This window comes from Poromitra crassiceps (genome assembly GCF_964638095.1).
Source record: "Poromitra crassiceps genome assembly, chromosome: 6".
Classification (NCBI taxonomy): domain Eukaryota; kingdom Metazoa; phylum Chordata; class Actinopteri; order Beryciformes; family Melamphaidae; genus Poromitra; species Poromitra crassiceps.
The window spans coordinates 25,211,888-25,229,324 of NC_139627.1; the positions used below are offsets into that span (position 1 = coordinate 25,211,888).

Below are 17,437 nucleotides of genomic sequence, written 5' to 3' on the forward strand. Positions count from 1 at the left end.
CGCACTGCTGCCAAGACTTTGTAAGTTGATTGGAGTGTGTTCTGTTTGGTGATGTGATGCAGTGTGTAGTACTGTGTAGACTAGTCTGACATGGCCATTTTATTCAATGTACAGTAGACCACGGAGAAGCAAACTGCATGGTATACTTGTAAGGCCCCTTCTGCTGACTACCTTGAGTTACTATAACCACAACACGTTTTGTTTTGTTATTCCGTTGCACTGCTTGCAATATTCAACAGTTTTGTAACTGATGCATGATGTTGGTGCAGTTGCTCTGTCATGTCACATGGTAAGTGGTCCTATTGTCCTTACCTTTAGCTTAGCGTCCCTGTTATCACTCACCTTTGTTAGGCTAGTTTTGCTCCTCTCTGTTGTCTTCTGACTGACCTCTTACTACAGTACTCAGAATGTGTGGTGTGTTAATATTTCCGTGACGATTGTATGAGTTTATGAGAAGATTCACTGAAACCAGTAAATTCTTATAATGTTTGAAAGGGAACACAAACTGGTAAAGGGGTAGTAACACTGACAGGGGGCTTGAAGGAGACTTTAGGCTTGCAACGAACTTGAACTTGCATGACATAGAAGAGCTTTCGAACACAAGCGCCACATAAGAATTGTGTGTATACTGTACTTGCTAGTTAATGTTAGTTTGTGTATTTACAGTCCACAGTCAAACATTTTACAGGTGACACCAGCCAAAGTTAGGACACTGTCATGTTCATGTCATGGGTGTGCTCCATGAAAATGATCCAGAGCAGAGGTTTTCAAAGTGGGAGGTGGCCTGGCCCCAAACAGTTTCAGGGGAGGCTCAGTGAATAGAAGTGAACAAATATTACATTGGTTATTACATTAGTTATCAAAAGGAGATTACATAGAATAGCCTAAATGTGTGTGATTTGGTTAGAGATCATTCAGAGATGTAGTAGTTTTGTGGACTTTTTTCTCTTTTCCCCCACTTCCCCAGAGTCAGAAACAAATAAATGCCTTCACACATACTTTTTTTATGCCTCCGCCGGCGAAGCCAGGCCGAAGGCATTATGGATCCGGGTTGTCCGTCCGTACGGCCGTCCGTACGGATGTCCGTCCGTCCGTACGGATGTTTGTTAACGCCATATCTGAGGAACGCCTTGACGGAATTTAATCAGATTCGCCTTAAACATTCACTTAGGCTCAAGGATGATCTGATTAGATTTTGGTGGTCCAAGGTCAAAGGTCAAGGTCACTGTGACCTCTCAAACGCCATTTTCAAGCTTGTTAACGCGATATCTGAGGAACAACTTGACAAAATGTCATCAGATTCGCCTTAAACATTCACTTAGGCCCAAGGATGATCTGATTACATTTTGGTGGTCCAAGGTCAAAGGTCAAGGTCACTGTGACCTCTCGAACGCCATTTTCAAGCTTGTTAACGCGATATCTGAGGAACAACTTGATGAAATTTCATCAGATTCACCTTAAACATTCACTTAGGCCCAAGGAGGATCTGATTACATTTTGGTGGTCAAAGGTCAAAGGTCAAGGTCACGGTCACTGTGACCTCTCGAATGCCATTTTCAAGCTTGTTAACGCGATATCTGAGGAACGCCTTGACCGAATTTTCATCTATAGGGGCGGCTTTAGCTCAGGAGGTAGAGCGGGTCGGCCAATGACGCGAGGGTTGGCGGTTCGATCCCCGCTCCCTCCCAGCTGCTGTCGTTGTGTCCTTGGGCAAGACACTTAACCCTCCTTGCTCCCGATGGTGTGTAGGCACCCTGCGTGGCAGCCTGCCGCCATCGGTGTATGAATGGGTGAATGTAGACTACCTACTGATTGTAAAGCGCTTTGGATAAAAGCGCTATATAAATGCAGGCCATTTACCATTTGCCATTTACCATTCATCTGATTCGCCTTAAACATTCACTTAGGCTCAACCATGATCTGATTCCATTTTGGTGCTCAAAGGTCAAAGGTCAAGGTCACTGTGACCTCTCAAAGGCCATTTTCAAGCTTTGTTAACGCCATATCTGAGTAACGCCTTGACGGAATTTCAGCAAATTTGCCTCTAATGGCGATTTGGACTCAAGAATGAACTAATGGCGGAGGCATAAGTCCGCGTTGCGGTCGTTCTAGTTTTAAGAATTGTTTTAAACGTATTTGGGTGTAGTCTGAACTATGTCAAACAGCAATATCAGGCTACCTTAGCTGAATTGTTGAGTGTCTATGGGATTAAATAACATAATCATGATTCAATTTGGGGGGGGGGCACCTTTTCCCAAGTTTGTTGAATAAAGGTTACTCCCAATCCTCGGGAGCTGCAGTCATAGCAGCTATTTGGGTAATTGGCTGAACTCACTTCCAGTCAAACGATAGACCGGAAGAGATACAGTAAGTGGGCCATTGAGCCTCTTACCAAGCTGCAGAGTTTGACTGGGATCAGAGGCGATCCAGGGCTGAGACAGCGCAGGGCCACAGGAGCTGGTCGAACCTCTGGTGAATTCATGGTACTGTTGCTCACTAAGCCAGGACCTTGGTACTGTATGGTGTGATCATTAGTATCAGTAGTCCATTGTAAAAGTTGATTGCTGGCTTTCTGGGTGATCGACAGCAGGTCTATTCAACTGTTGGCCGCCGACCCCCCTGGTCTCTAACACAGTGGTCTCCAAAGCTCTCCATCATAAATCACTGATGATATCACTAGAATTGGTGATGTCACCAGTGATGTCACTTGAACACTGATGATGTCATCAGTCAGGGATGTCATCAGTGATGATGTCACCAGATGATGTCATCGTTGCGCAAGTGACATCACATCATTAGGTAGTTGGGGCAATCATCATTAATGACCAAATTAAAAAATCTGGCTCTCTTACCCGCAGGGGTGCTCTTTAAAGCCTTTACATGTATGTGCGTCAAAGCCCTCGCCGAATGCGCTGAGGCTGGCCTGCAGCTCCTCAAAAATGTGACTCGACGCAGCTGTACTGTATAATATAATGTAGATGGGGAGATAACAGGAGTGAGTGAAAGCTATGACCAAGTATGCACTGAACTTCTAGTCATTGAAATCCTGGTGAAATCACACAATTGACTCATTTTGCTGGGGATACCGTTGCGACCCCTCGTCAAGCTGAGGTTTTGAGTACCGTAAATTCCGGACTATAAGGCGCACCGGTCTATAAGCCGCACCTTCAAAGGTGACTATTTTTTTCTTATATAAGCCGCACCAGACTATAAGCCGCGGGTGTTTTAATGGTATTTTTTGTTTTTTTTACAGTGCACACAGTGTCCGCGGTGTGGTGAAAAGAGGGCAAGAGAGGAAATTAAAACAGAAGTGGATTTATAGTTAGAAAGAGTGCTAAAGAAGAGAGAATTCCGTTTTTTATTTTTTTATTTTAGTTACTCACAGTACTATTGACCAGTCCAACTCAAAAGATATTCGGCAGTTTCACTTTGAGCTCTTGTTCCGCCGCTGTCCATCAATGGTTATGACGAGTCTCGCTGGGTACAGTACGCCAAAGCGATATCCATTGACTTTAACCTTTTCGATGATGCTGTTGTATGTTGCGCGTTTCTGTTGCACCAACGCGGAGAGGTCCTGCCGGACGAAAAAGCGCGTACCCTCCCAGGTGGCAGGCCGGGGTCTGGACGTGGCCGAGGCGCCCGGTGTGCCCTGTCCACCTCTGGTGGTTTCTCGCCTTCCTTCAGGTCCAGGATGTAACACAGGATTTTGCCACGAAAGCGTCCATGTCACCAATCTCAGCTCCCTCTTTTACATTGATCAGGCGAATGTTATTTCTTTTACTCCTGCTGATTAAGTCATCAACCTGCGTGTGCAGCGTTTCGATGTTTTTGCATTTTATCCACTTTCGGACTCACTGTGTTGTTTTTGTCCTCCAGTGCGCTGATGCGCTTTTCCGCATTAGAAACTCTTCACGGTTGCATTATTTTCTTTAGTGAGTGAGTGGATGGACTTCTGCACGTTTTCAAACTTGTTTTCAAGCTGCTCAAACCTCTGAGCGATGTCGGACTTAATCGATAGTGTTTCACGGAGTAAAAGTTTAGCCCAAGCCGTGTATCTCCAGCCTCCAGCAGGTGAGTCATTTCCTCATTCATGGCGGTGATTTCTTCGTCTTTTTCTTTCTGCGTACCTGTGTTGTGTTATGTTATGTTATGTTATGTTGTTAAAAGAGGGCAAGAGAGGAAATTAAAACAGAAGTGGATTTATAGTTAGAAAGAGTGCTAAAAAAGAGAGATTTTTTTTTTTTTTTTGGAAAAAATCCATAGATAAGCCGCACCGTTATATAAGCCGCAGGGGCCAAAAAAGGCCAAAAAACGGGAAAAAAGCCGCGGCTTATAGTCCGGAATTTACGGTATATGGGTCTAGCTGCTGCCAGCAAGGCTCCAAGTCGAGGCTATCGCACAAGCATGTTTTCCACTTTACACTTCCTGAAAGATTCAGCCCGATCGCACATAAAATGGCATAGCTGTGGCCGAACACAATTCTGCTCACAGACAGACAGTTCGCATTCTTATTATCGGATTTTATGAGGATATTTTGGGATGTTAGGGTTTTTTCTGCAACTTGCTTTTCACTCTCATTCCCCTTCTCTCAGCCTCATCCTTTGTCCAATGTCTTCTTCTGCTGCTCTCTCTTTCTCTCACTCACACACATGTTATTCAAAACTAGGAAAATAGGATCATCTGGTATGGACATTTGCACTTCAAAAGCACTTCCATGCCCCTTTAACCATCATCACACATTGCCATTTGCTAAATATACAATCCACAACCAAGAAAACCAACACAGTACATAATGTAAAAAGCACAGCCCAGCAAAAAGTCACGAAAATAACCATAACACAGTGGACGCACCTGATTTACAATGTTGGCCACCCTATCTGGACCGTTAGATTTTTTTGGCTGGTGTGAAAGCGAACCGAACCACCCAAAAAACGAAACAAGTATCTGGTCCGAACCAAGGAACCTAGGTCTAAAAACACACTGAGATCTGGTTTCTCAAGAGCTGGGCCTTGTGTACACTATCTGTGTCAGAGGAGAAGCAGAAACCAGGATCACCACACAGGGTCTGTATGATCACAGGCAGTCAAGTGAAGGGTGTGTGCGTGCACCTCAGCGGTTTGAGGTGTGTGTGGAATGTGTGAGAGTTGCCTTTCAGGGTGTGTAGGCTGGTGCACATATGCATAGACCTTGTGTCCAGAGGAGGTGTCTGAGGTGGGAACTGTGTTTTGAGGTTTCTATGGAGTTGTTTTTGGGTGTGTCTGTATGACTGTTCAACATGAAAACATCCCCCCCACCCCTCCCAAAGTGCTGAAAGGGCAGTTTTTCTGGGTGGGAGACTGTTAAAGAAAACTATAAGTCAAGGCTATGATATTGATCCGACCTTGTATGTGGGAATCTTTACTCCCAGTGCCCCAATTTAGAAAGGGCCTAAGAATGACCCTTGGTCTGCCAACACCAGCTCACTCTTATTTAACTCTCATACGGACCTGAGATATTTGTAATCAAGTAAACGACAAGGCAGGTCTCTATTTTGCTGAAATGCAGGCTGTTCACGTGATGTGACCAGGTGAACACGGTGGTTCAGTGGTTAGCACTCTCACCTCACAGTAAGGTCGTGGGTTTGAATCTCCACCCCGGTCCTTTCGGTCCTTTCTGTGTGGACTTTGCATGTTCTCCCCGTGTTTGCGCATTGTGACAATACTCAGTGATGTCATAGGGGGCACACACACACACACACACTGATGATGTCACCAGTGATATAATGAGGCATACACACAAGGAGGCATTGTGACATCACTGATGTAATAACATTTAGTGAGCAACACATACACACAGATACCCGCGCGCTGTTAGGGTTACGCAGCAGCCGAACTACGTAGGCATCGCTCTCGCGCGCGCGTGTGTGTGTAAATTTAACCCAGCCCTACTGACATCCCCAAAGTCATCGTTTTCCTGTTAGACATGTGTTTATCTTACTAGTATCAGCTTCCTGTGGTTTCTGATGGGCTTAAACAAATGGTTTTAATGTGAACAGGATGGTATGTATTCATCATATTATTTTATCATGTATCTCTTGTCAGGGCATCCACGCTCCCTCTCCTCCACACTTTGAAAGCATTTGACAAATTAATTAAATTTGATTTTCCCAGATTTATATAATCATTGTACTGCCAGGCTGCTACTCACATCCGCCTACGCAACTTTCCTCCACACTGGATCTTGCTGTTTGAGTGCCATTGATCACATTTCCAACCGTCCTCACAAGACGTTGGTTATTGTTATCTGCATAGATGGATGTGTAGAGGCCTCCAAATGATACTGTAGTTTGAAGCCCAAAGTCACACTGGACAGCCTGAATATCTAGTCTTTAGACGTTGTGGAATGTGAAACTCATATCAGTTTCATATGACAATGTGGATCTTTTTTGTTGCATCAGGGCTGCTTCTTATCAGTGTGGCCAGCTTTTACTGTAATGATATATAGGGCCACAAGGGGGCAACATAACTACGTAATACCACTTCAATGAAGTATAAAGACTTTGGAGAGTGTGTGGGCTTTCGTTCGGCTTGACTTTAGAATGAGTGTCGAGTCGACTATTCTCTTGGTGTAATGTTGTGACTGTTGGCTGTATGGCTCACCTTAATTATTTGCAGATGCATGTTGTGAAATATGATGGTTTGGTTTGGCTTTGTTGTGGGTAGTAGTGACTCCTCCTGGCATCACTTTGGACTCTCCGTCAGGACAAAGCTGCAGGCCTATAGCCAAGCTCAGTGGAATCACTTCACCAAGCCCTGACATTATGCAAAGTCCTTATATCTAATAATGATTAATACATTAGTAATTAGTCATTACACCCTCCAAACCTCCAAACCTGCTTATAGCCATGATGCACTTTAGGAAGGTCACCAGCTCAAAAGCTTAAGAGGGAAGGGAGGGGGGGCGATTTTGAAAATATAAATAAATATGTATGTATGTGTATATATATATATATATATATATATATATATATACGTACGCACGTACACAGACACAAAAAAACCATACATACAGTACATATAACATGTAACGCAGCGCAGTGTTGTAAAATTATAAAACTTCTCAGTGGTGTAATCAGTGTCTCAAACTATGTCATGTTGGTTCCTTGAATTTGAGTGGATTGGGCCTGGAAAGTCCTTGAAAAGTCCTTGAATGTTGATGTTTCGGAAGGTGTGGGAAGTGTGTTTTTGTACGACCTTTTCTTCCTCCCCTCTCTCTCCCTCCCTCCACTCCCTTCCATCCGGTTTTTCCCGGTTTCATCCTCTCATCCCTGAATATTTTATGCAAAAAGCGCGTCAGCTGAGCGGCAGGTGGGGGCGTGTCTGCATACATTATGCAAATCACGCCTGTCTGGGCCAATAGGAACGAGCTCAGCTGTTTTCCCCTCCCCCCCCAGGGGTAGATGATCCAGGCGCGTGCAGGCTGGGCTGCAGTCACACTGTGTAGAGAGGCGGAGATGAGCTCGAGCTGACCTTGGATTTGCACTGTGTTTGGTTGTATCGGTGGACAGACGGAGCTGTGGATGTCTTTGTTTTGAACTGATCTAAATATGAGCAGCGTGACCGTGGGCATGGAGCTGGCCTCTGTGTGCCAGCTCACACACTTCTCCGTGTCCTTCCTCTCCTCCTTACTGGGCTCAGACAGCTCGTGCCTCCAGAGAGACAAGAGGTAAATATCACGTACAAGCCATTCAGCTGTATCATCAGGAGAGACCATAACGTTCACATTTCACTGGGTTGGAGCGTGGATATACAGTATATACACACACACACACACACACACACACACACATATATATATATATATATATACACACACACACACACATAAATATATGTATAGTTTTCGTGAGTGAAATGTTACATGAGCTCTCCTGATTCTAAATATAGCTGAATCGCTTGGTTTGACCAAGTGAAACTATTTTTACTAAATGTCTATGGGACAATAAATTGTGGATGAAATCCCTTGGTTTGTATACCTAATCCAGAAGTGGGTCTGACTTTGGCTCTCTTACTATGATTAAATTAACCAGACACATAACTACATACATTTTTGGGCTGTATATACACTGTATATTGTCTATTGTTTAGGTCAGTGGTTCTCAACCTGTGGTATGGGTACCACTGGTGGTACATGGGGCTCCCTCCCTCTCATACGTTAGTATGGTGGCAATTTCTGAGGTGGTACTTGGTGTAAAAAGGTTGAAAAACACTGGTTTAGGTTATATGAGATGGGCATGTCCACAAGTCATATAAAAGGGGAAAGATGAGGTCACGCAGTTAGTTGCAACTCGGTCGTCATTGTCTGTATTCTGTCAATAAAGGCCTATAAGGTGGTTCACTGTGCTCTTTTCACAGCCACCGTTTTGAGGTGGTAAAGCAGGAAGTAGAGCAGGTCTAACCAATAACAATAATGAGGGTCCTGGAACACCTGAATGGAACCATCATTAATGGTATTGGTTAGACCTGCTTTACTTCCTGCTTTACCATCTCAAAATGGTTGCTGTGAAAAGGGTCTATACCTCTGACTTCTGCTCTTTGATTCAACTCCTATCTGACTTTCACTTTATTTCAGTTAAAGGAACACCGCTGATGTTCAACCAGCTTTGTATCAAAATCAGTATATCTGAAAACTGTAAACAGTTTTGCAGTCATTCATTTAGTTTGACAGTTATTGTGAGTTGATTTGAGTTAGGCTGTGGACCAACACTGGTGTCATTCATGCACAAATGACATCACTGGTCCACAGCTTCACTTAAATCAACTCTCAATAACTGTCAAACTAAATGAATGACTGCAAAACCGTTTACAGTTTTCCAATATACTTAAGCAATAGATCACGACAGGCCGTGGTATATGCATATTATACCACCCCTAAGGGTCGTGCGAAAACACCCTTAGGTGTGGTATAATAAGCATATATCACAGTCTGAAGTGATCTATTGCTCTTATAAAATGGTTACCAAGTATGGCAATATGAAAATTATTATTATTTTATTATTATATTTAAATGGCTTAAATCAGTGTTTACTTTAGACCTGAGCCAGAGGGCTCAGGTCCAAACAGCTTACCTTCATATCAACTCTCCCATTAAATACACACAGTGTTCAGGGCAACGTGTGGCTCTAAGGGTGAACTGTGGTATATTTACTGTGGTATATGCTAAATATACCACAGCTGTGAGCCAATCAGATTGCTTGATTTGAGAGAGCCGTTTTATAAACATCAATGATGTGTATGTGCACATACACATCAATGTGTTTGTATGTGCACATACACATCGATGATGTGTATGTGCACGTGCATACGACCAATCATGTGTGATGAATTAGTATATTCTGTAAATAGGGATGTTCGATATTGGCTTTTTTACCGATATCCGATATCCGATAATGTCCAACTCTCAATTTCCGATACCGATATCAACCGATATCAACCGATACCGATATAAGCAGGCTTTTTTTCCACCAAAATTTCACGTAACAAGTTACATAATGTAGCTTAATGTAGCTGAAGAGTTTAATATATAATATGCATGTTGTGTTAAAGTTGTAAGTGTTAGAGAAGCGAGCTTGTGACCAGAAGGTCGTCGGTTCAATCCCCGGGACCGACAGGATAAATCTGGGTGGGGAAAGTGAAAAGGCAGTGCTTGCCCCTCCCTCATTACCACCACTGAGGTGCCCTTGAGCAAGGCCCTTAACCCCAACCGCTCCAGTGGAGCTGCTCAGTGGCCAACAGATCAGACTGTGGTTGTACTGGTCAGCTTCCAGGTATGAATGTGTGTGTGAATGTGAACAGGGCACTCCTGAAAAAGAGAGCATTGCTCTCAGTGAGACTCCCCCTGTATTAAAAAATAATAATAATATCGGCATGAAAACCGATACCGATATTTTCCGATATCGATTTTTTTATGCTAATATCGGCCGATAATATCGGTAGGCCGATAATATCGGACATCCCTATCTGTAAATGATGTTGAGTATAATTCCATAGAATAATGTGAGTGATATAATACATGTTGTACACATGCCAGAGTTAAAACATGGCTACATTTAGCTGAACTACAAGCCAGAAAAGGGGAGCTGAAAGAGCCGGCTCTGAGCTGAGTTAAATCATCTGACTCACTAAAAAGAGCCTCTGCATTCTGCCTGCAGTGAGACTCTCTCTCTCTCTATCTCCCCCCTCTCTCTCGCCCTCTCTCTCTGTCTCACTCACTGTCTGCACCTCGTATCTCCATGTTGGACATTTTAAATGAAATTCACCAACAGAAAGTGTATGTGTAAATGTTTTGATCATGCTCTTTGTGATGTGGTGAAGCCTGTTTGGCTCTCTGGCACAGCCACCAGGTGCTGTGGGGAACTGCAAAGTGCCTTACTGCAAAACCTCCCCCAGACAAACAGCTTTGTACAGGGCAGGCAGGGGTTAAAATATGGAAGTCATTGGCCACTGATAATTTTTAAATCCAAACTATAACTGTTTGTGAAGAGCAACCAGTCATGTAGTCATGAGTGACACTTTCATTGTTTTCTTTTGTTATACAGTTATCTTCTTCCTTTCTTTGTGTGTGTGTCTGTGTCTAATAGTGGCAGCTTCAATGGATGGATGCTAGTCACTGTCTCATCCATCAATCCATCCAGATATGTGTGTGTGACACACATACTATCTACATGTATACTAGGGGTGTCACAATATATCGTCCCACGAAATTTCGCGATAGTAAAACGTCACGATATGTATCGTTGAGATGAAATCTCATATCGCAAAAAAAAAAAAAAAAAAATTTTTTTTTTCTTCAAAAAATAGACTAAGAAACGTCTTTGTTCGTTGAAGTTCAATGTGTGGAAAGTAGTTCAGTTGAACAAGTCTCTGAAGAGACACATGAGAAGTTATACAGGAGAGAAACCATTCAATTGAGTTTCTGGCAAAACTGTTTACTTGACAGGAAAAACTGAAGATGCATAAAAAATAGATTAAGAAGTCTTGTTGTTTGAGTTTGAAGAAAAACTGAAGATGCATAATGAGAATTTATACTGCTGAGAAACCTTTTAGTTCAAAGTAAATCTAAGTGACGGTGTAACTCATTCTATTTCAAGATAAGCCTTATCTCCAATCTCATGTTTTTTCTAGTTGTTATTGTAATAACAATTTCCCACAACAGCATGTTTTGTATTTGTGCATTTCAAATAAAATACTACTTTTCCAGTCACATATTGTCATTATTCAAGTTTAAAAAAATATTGTTAAAATCGTATCGTATCGTATCGTTATCGTGAACCCAGTATCGTGATACGTATCGTATCGTGAACTGAGTGTATCGTGACACCCCTAATGTATACACATTACACACACACAGAAGTTGCCGTTTGCCGGTTTGTTTATGCCCGCGACTTAAAACGAATGTGAGCCAGGGCAGGGGCATAAAGGGTGTGTGTGTGTGTGTGTGTGTGGGGGGGGGGGGGTCGTGACTTGTGACTGCATCTTGCAGTTTTGACGCTATCGTGCTGACAAAATCTGTCCACAGATATATAAACACACACACAGACTCGTGAGGTGAAAACATTGCCAGCCGACGACATGGATTTTGACAATTTTGTCCATTTCCAGAGGCTTCCTCTTACGGCCTAACCTTCAATAGATGATTCCATTATTCCTGTAGTGAAACTCACAGGGAACTGGAGGTTAGTTAGCCGTAGACTCAGGTAGGCCTGTAGTGAAACTCACAGGGAACTGGAGGTTAGCCGTAGACTCAGGTAGGCCTGTGGTGAAACTCTCAGGGAACTGGAGGTTAGTTAGCCGTAGACTCAGGTAGGCCTGTGGTGAAACTCTCAGGGAACTGGAGGTTAGTTAGCCGTAGACTCAGGTAGGCCTGTGGTGAAACTCTCAGGGAACTGGAGGTTAGCCGTAGACTCAGGTAGGCCTGTAGTGAAACTCTCAGGGAACTGGAGGTTAGTTAGCCGTAGACTCAGGTAGGCCTGTGGTGAAACTCTCAGGGAACTGGAGGTTAGCCGTAGACTCAGGTAGGCCTGTGGTGAAACTCTCAGGGAACTGGAGGTTAGCCGTAGACTCAGGTAGGCCTGTGGTGAAACTCACAGGGAACTGGAGGTTAGCCGTAGACTCAGGCAGGCCTGTAGTGAAACTCTCAGGGAACTGGAGGTTAGCCGTAGACTCAGGTAGGCCTGTGGTGAAACTCACAGGGAACTGGAGGTTAGTTAGCCGTAGACTCAGGTAGGCCTGTGGTGAAACTCTCAGGGAACTGGAGGTTAGTTAGCCGTAGACTCAGGCAGGCTTGTAGTGAAACTCTCAGGGAACTGGAGGTTAGCCGTAGACTCAGGTAGGCCTGTGGTGAAACTCACAGGGAACTGGAGGTTAGCCGTAGACTCAGGTAGGCCTGTGGTGAAACTCACAGGGAACTGGAGGTTAGCCGTAGACTCAGGTAGGCCTGTGGTGAAACTCTCAGGGAACTGGAGGTTAGCCAACCGTAGGCTCAGGCAGGCCTGTGGTGAAACTCACAGGGAACTGGAGGTTAGCCAACCGTAGGCTCAGGTAGACCTGTGGTGAAACTCTCAGGGAACTGGAGGTTAGCCGTAGGCTCAGGTAGGCCTGTGGTGAAACTCTCAGGGAACTGGAGGTTAGCCGTAGGCTCAGGTAGGCCTGTGGTGAAACTCTCAGGGAACTGGAGGTTAGTTATCCGTAGACTCAGGTAGGCCTGTAGTGAAACTCACAGGGAACTGGAGGTTAGCCGTAGACTCAGGTAGGCCTGTGGTGAAACTCTCAGGGAACTGGAGGTTAGTTATCCGTAGACTCAGGTAGGCCTGTAGTGAAACTCACAGGGAACTGGAGGTTAGCCGTAGACTCAGGCAGGCCTGTAGTGAAACTCACAGGGAACTGGAGGTTAGCCGTAGACTCAGGTAGGCCTGTGGTGAAACTCTCAGGGAACTGGAGGTTAGTTATCCGTAGACTCAGGTAGGCCTGCTGTGGTGAAACTCTCAGGGAACTGGAGGTTAGTTATCCGTAGACTCAGGTAGGCCTGTAGTGAAACTCACAGGGAACTGGAGGTTAGTTAGCCGTAGACTCAGGCAGGCCTGCTGTGGTGAAACTCACAGGGAACTGGAGGTTAGTTAGCCGTAGACTCAGGCAGGCCTGCTGTGGTGAAACTCTCAGGGAACTGGAGGTTAGTTATCCGTAGACTCAGGTAGGCCTGTAGTGAAACTCACAGGGAACTGGAGGTTAGTTAGCCGTAGACTCAAACAGGCCTGTAGTGAAACTCTCAGGGAACTGGAGGTTAGTTAGCCGTAGACTCAGGCAGGCCTGTAGTGAAACTCACAGGGAACTGGAGGTTAGCCGTAGACTCAGGTAGGCCTGTGGTGAAACTCTCAGGGAACTGGAAGTTAGTTATCCGTAGACTCAGGTAGGCCTGTAGTGAAACTCACAGGGAACTGGAGGTTAGTTAGCCGTAGACTCAGGCAGGCCTGTGGTGAAACTCACAGGGAACTGGAGGTTAGCCATAGGCTCAGGTAGGCCTGTGGTGAAACTCACAGGGAACTGGAGGTTAGCCATAGGCTCAGGTAGTAGGCCTGTGGTGAAACTCTCAGGGAACTGGAGGTTATCCGTAGACTCAGGCAGGCCTGTAGTGAAACTCACCGGGAACTGGAGGTTAGTTAGCCATAGACTCAGGCAGGCCTGTGGTGAAACTCACAGGGAACTGGAGGTTAGCCATAGACTCAGGTAGGCCTGCAGTGAAACTCACAGGGAACTGGAGGTTAGTTAGCCGTAGACTCAGGCAGGCCTGCTGTGGAGAAGCTCACAGGGAACTGGAGGTTAGTTAGCCGTAGGCTCAGGCAGGCCTGTGGTGAAACTCACAGGGAACTGGAGGTTAGCCGTAGACTCAGGTAGGCCTGCAGTGAAACTCACAGGGAACTGGAGGTTAGTTAGCCGTAGACTGAGGCAGGCCTGCTGTGGAGAAGCTCACAGGGAACTGGAGGTTAGCCGTAGACTCAGAGCTCCTACACACCGCCGACGAGTCTAAGCGATAAACTCGCAGGTACTCGCATGTACTCGCAACTCGCAACTCGCCCTGCAGCTTGGTTGGCTGCATTGCTGTATTTCCGTCTTCAATTGGTCTATTTCGGTTTTGGCCCCTCCTCTCGTTTTGTCGCCTGCGATGACTTGACGCCAGGTATCCCAGCATGCTTTGCAAGCTGGTGAGCGACAAGATGGCAGCGAGGGAAGGAGGGGCATTTCGAAATCGACCAATTGAAGACGGAAATACAGCAAGGCAGCCAACCACGCTGTAGCAGCGGGGCAGGGCTTACTGGGCGAGTGCGGAGTTCATGCGAATTTATCGCGGGCGGTGTGTAGGAACCGTCAGGCAGGCCTGCTGTGGTTTTTAATCGGTTTCCAAGATTGGCTTAATGGGGGTGAGGACCACAAGAGTGTTCCAGTGGTCCACAGCATATTGATGAATTGTTCAACCTCAGCGTTATTTAATTCACAAGAAGTCAACACAAGAGCACACAGAAGAAATAGACTTTACATCATAGTTTCACTGTTATCTCTCTACCTACAATAGAGGTACAATAGAGATGACTGTCCCTAAAGCTCGGACGGAGATGGGCAAAAAGGCCTTTATGTTTTCTGCACCATCCTCTTGGAATACCCTGCAGAATGGGCTTAAACTACGGGACCTAGTTACCCTTAGTGAATTTAAAGGCATTGTAAAGTCTCTGGAATTTGATTCTATCAACTGTAAATGTTTTAATTGATGATTCAAATGTACTTTTTCCTGAACCCGTACTGTATTGCACTCTCAAGCTTGTTTGTTTTTCTTGTTTGTTGTCTTGTTGTAAGTTTTACTGTTTGTTGTGTCTGAAACTATGTAGCTACTGCAGCCATTCTTGGCCAGGTCTCTCTTGTAAAAGAGATTTTAATCTCAATGAGACATGCCTGGTTAAATAAAGGTTGAAAAAAAGAGATAGACATAGAATTCTAGACAAAATCATATCTAACAATAAAACAAATATTTGGGTCAAATGGGGGTCCGTGGCCCTAATGTGGACCACATTAGGGGTCCTTATTATGTAAAATGTTGAGAACCATTGGTTTAATATATGTTAATGTGTTATTTCTGTTGTTTTGCAGTTCGTCAGGAGCCAGTGTTGTGGCCATAGACAACAAGATTGAACAAGCAATGGTGAGTGTTCTCTCTCTCTCTGTCTCCCTCCCTCTTAACAAATCCACTGTGTGGATGATGGTTGGGATGACTGCATCAGGCAACAGAGTCAATGGGTTCCATAACATTAAAGTGCTGAATGTGTGAGTATGTTATGTTCCTTCACTTGGTTGACAAAGATCCTGGAGATCAAAACGTTGCAATAAAGAACCACTGATGGAGCCTCAGTGTGTGCAGACCTTCTCTTTCTGTTATAGTTACCTTTTGTCCAGCACCTGCAAGTTCTTTCTTGGATGTGCGCATATTTGTCTTTTTCACGTTCCTTCACTCACTCATTTGACCATACAGTAGCTTAAATGTATTTGTGCATTTATTGTGCTAATAAAGATTTTTAATCCAATTGAATTGCCTGCCAACCGCCATTAAACTAAGCTATATGTATTATTTATTTTCTTTATAAAAGTAATACCAGTTCTGTTAGGAATGTATTGTCGTCTTAGTTGTCTTTCCACCAAATAATAGAAGAGTATCAATAGTGTAGGGCCATATGAAATACATTTTATTTTAGGTCTACTTTGGATTTTGATAATTAGGCCTACTTTTATCAATTTCAGCCAAATTATGGGAAATTCTGCAATATTCCATGTTTTACAGTTGGGTAGCACGTAAACAGACACTCTGTCCCATATTACCAAAGTGATTTGAAAATACACACCTTCCTTGTTAGTGGAAAGTTCCAGGGCCAGCAGTTTACTGATGTTGCTGTCAACTCTGCTGCTAGGTAAACTGTGATGCTCAGACAGCTGGTTGAAAATATGCCGGCCTCTGATTGGCTGATACTCTATGTCTATGATACTCTATGGGTTGGGAAAATTCCTGAAATGCATGCTGGTCATGCTTTAGAATGTGTTTTTATGTTTTATTACCTGAGAAGCTGATGTTTGCTCTATGGCATATCGGGGGTGCTATAGAAACATTTCAAAATGTTTTTTTTTCTTTCTTCTGTTCCTTTTCTACTTCTCATTATAAAGATTCTCAGTGTTGTAACAGGAATTAACCTTCATCCTTGTCTCAAACTATGGCGTGGGTCCTTGAATTGGAGGGAATTGGGCCTGGAAAGTCCTTGAATTTGGTGTGAAAACCCCTGTGATTAATTCCAACCCCCATCTCTCTTTCTTTCTCTGTCTCTCTCTGTGTCAGGACCTGGTGAAGAGCCACTTGATGTATGCAGTGCGTGAGGAGGTGGAGGTGTTGAAGGAGCAGATCAAGGAGCTGATCGAGCGTAACTGTCAGCTGGAGCAGGAGAACACGCTGCTGAAGACGCTGGCCAGCCCTGAGCAGATGGCTCAGTTCCAGGCCCAGGTCCAGACCGGCCCCACCCCGGGGCCCCAGAGCACCCAGCCCACCTCGCAGCACAGCTCGGGCCCCTCAGCGTAGCCCCGCACCCTGGCCCGGCTACACAGACTGACTGACTGCTTTCTGAATTCTGCTATGGCAGCAGAGCTAAACCACGCCTCCTACAGGCAGCAGAGAGGAGGCGACGCTGTTAAGACATGAATTTGCACATATTTAACTCTCAGAAGGGCAGAGGCAGCCGCTGTGCTGCGAGGAGGAGACAATCCTGATGGCTCGGTGTTGGAGGAGAACGAATGAATGAACTTTTGCCAAATAACCCTCGGACATATCAACTAGAATGTCTTACCAAGAAGAAACAAAAACAACTCATCAGTGGCGACATTATATTCGACTACAGAAAATAAAAATCACTGTGCCTGGGTCAATGGATTTCAAGTGATGTCGATTTAATTGATGATGGTGGCAGAGGGAGGATTGTTACTGGTTGTCGCCATGCTTTGCTGAATTATGTAATGTAAATAAACTCTGTTCTCTCTCAAAGCTACATGCTAAAGTTACAGGCTGAGACCACGTGGGAGAGAAGAGCGTGACAAATAACGAATGTGAGCAATTATTATCATCACAAAGTCCCCATCTGGCATGGGGGGGGGGGGGGGGGGGGCTGAGGCATGTAGAGCGACCAGGACCACAGCATTGACCACATCTCACTACTATCATAAGGTGCACAATTGCTCACACGCATGCGCAGTTGAGGCGCTTCGAGCGAGCAAAGCGTGCAAGGCACGCTAGAAATGAGCGTGCTATGCGCGCTGTATTTCTAGATATTTTAACTGGGGTCCGAAGGGGTTAAAACAAACATGGTTTATTAAGGAGATTA

At 44.7% G+C, this 17,437-nt stretch overlaps 1 protein-coding gene across 1 annotated transcript in view; it reads left to right on the forward strand.

Moving 5' to 3' along the window:
• Nucleotides 1-17,186, forward strand: part of tsc22d1 (TSC22 domain family, member 1) — a 66,957-nt gene extending 49,771 nt beyond the window's left edge. The window contains exons 2-3 of the mRNA XM_083638606.1: nt 15,174-15,225; nt 16,405-17,186. Coding sequence (XP_083494732.1) covers nt 15,174-15,225; nt 16,405-16,641 — 289 coding nt within the window. The 3' untranslated portion in view covers nt 16,642-17,186. The remainder of the gene's footprint in view (nt 1-15,173; nt 15,226-16,404) is intronic.
• The last annotated feature ends 251 nt before the right edge of the window (nt 17,187-17,437 follow it).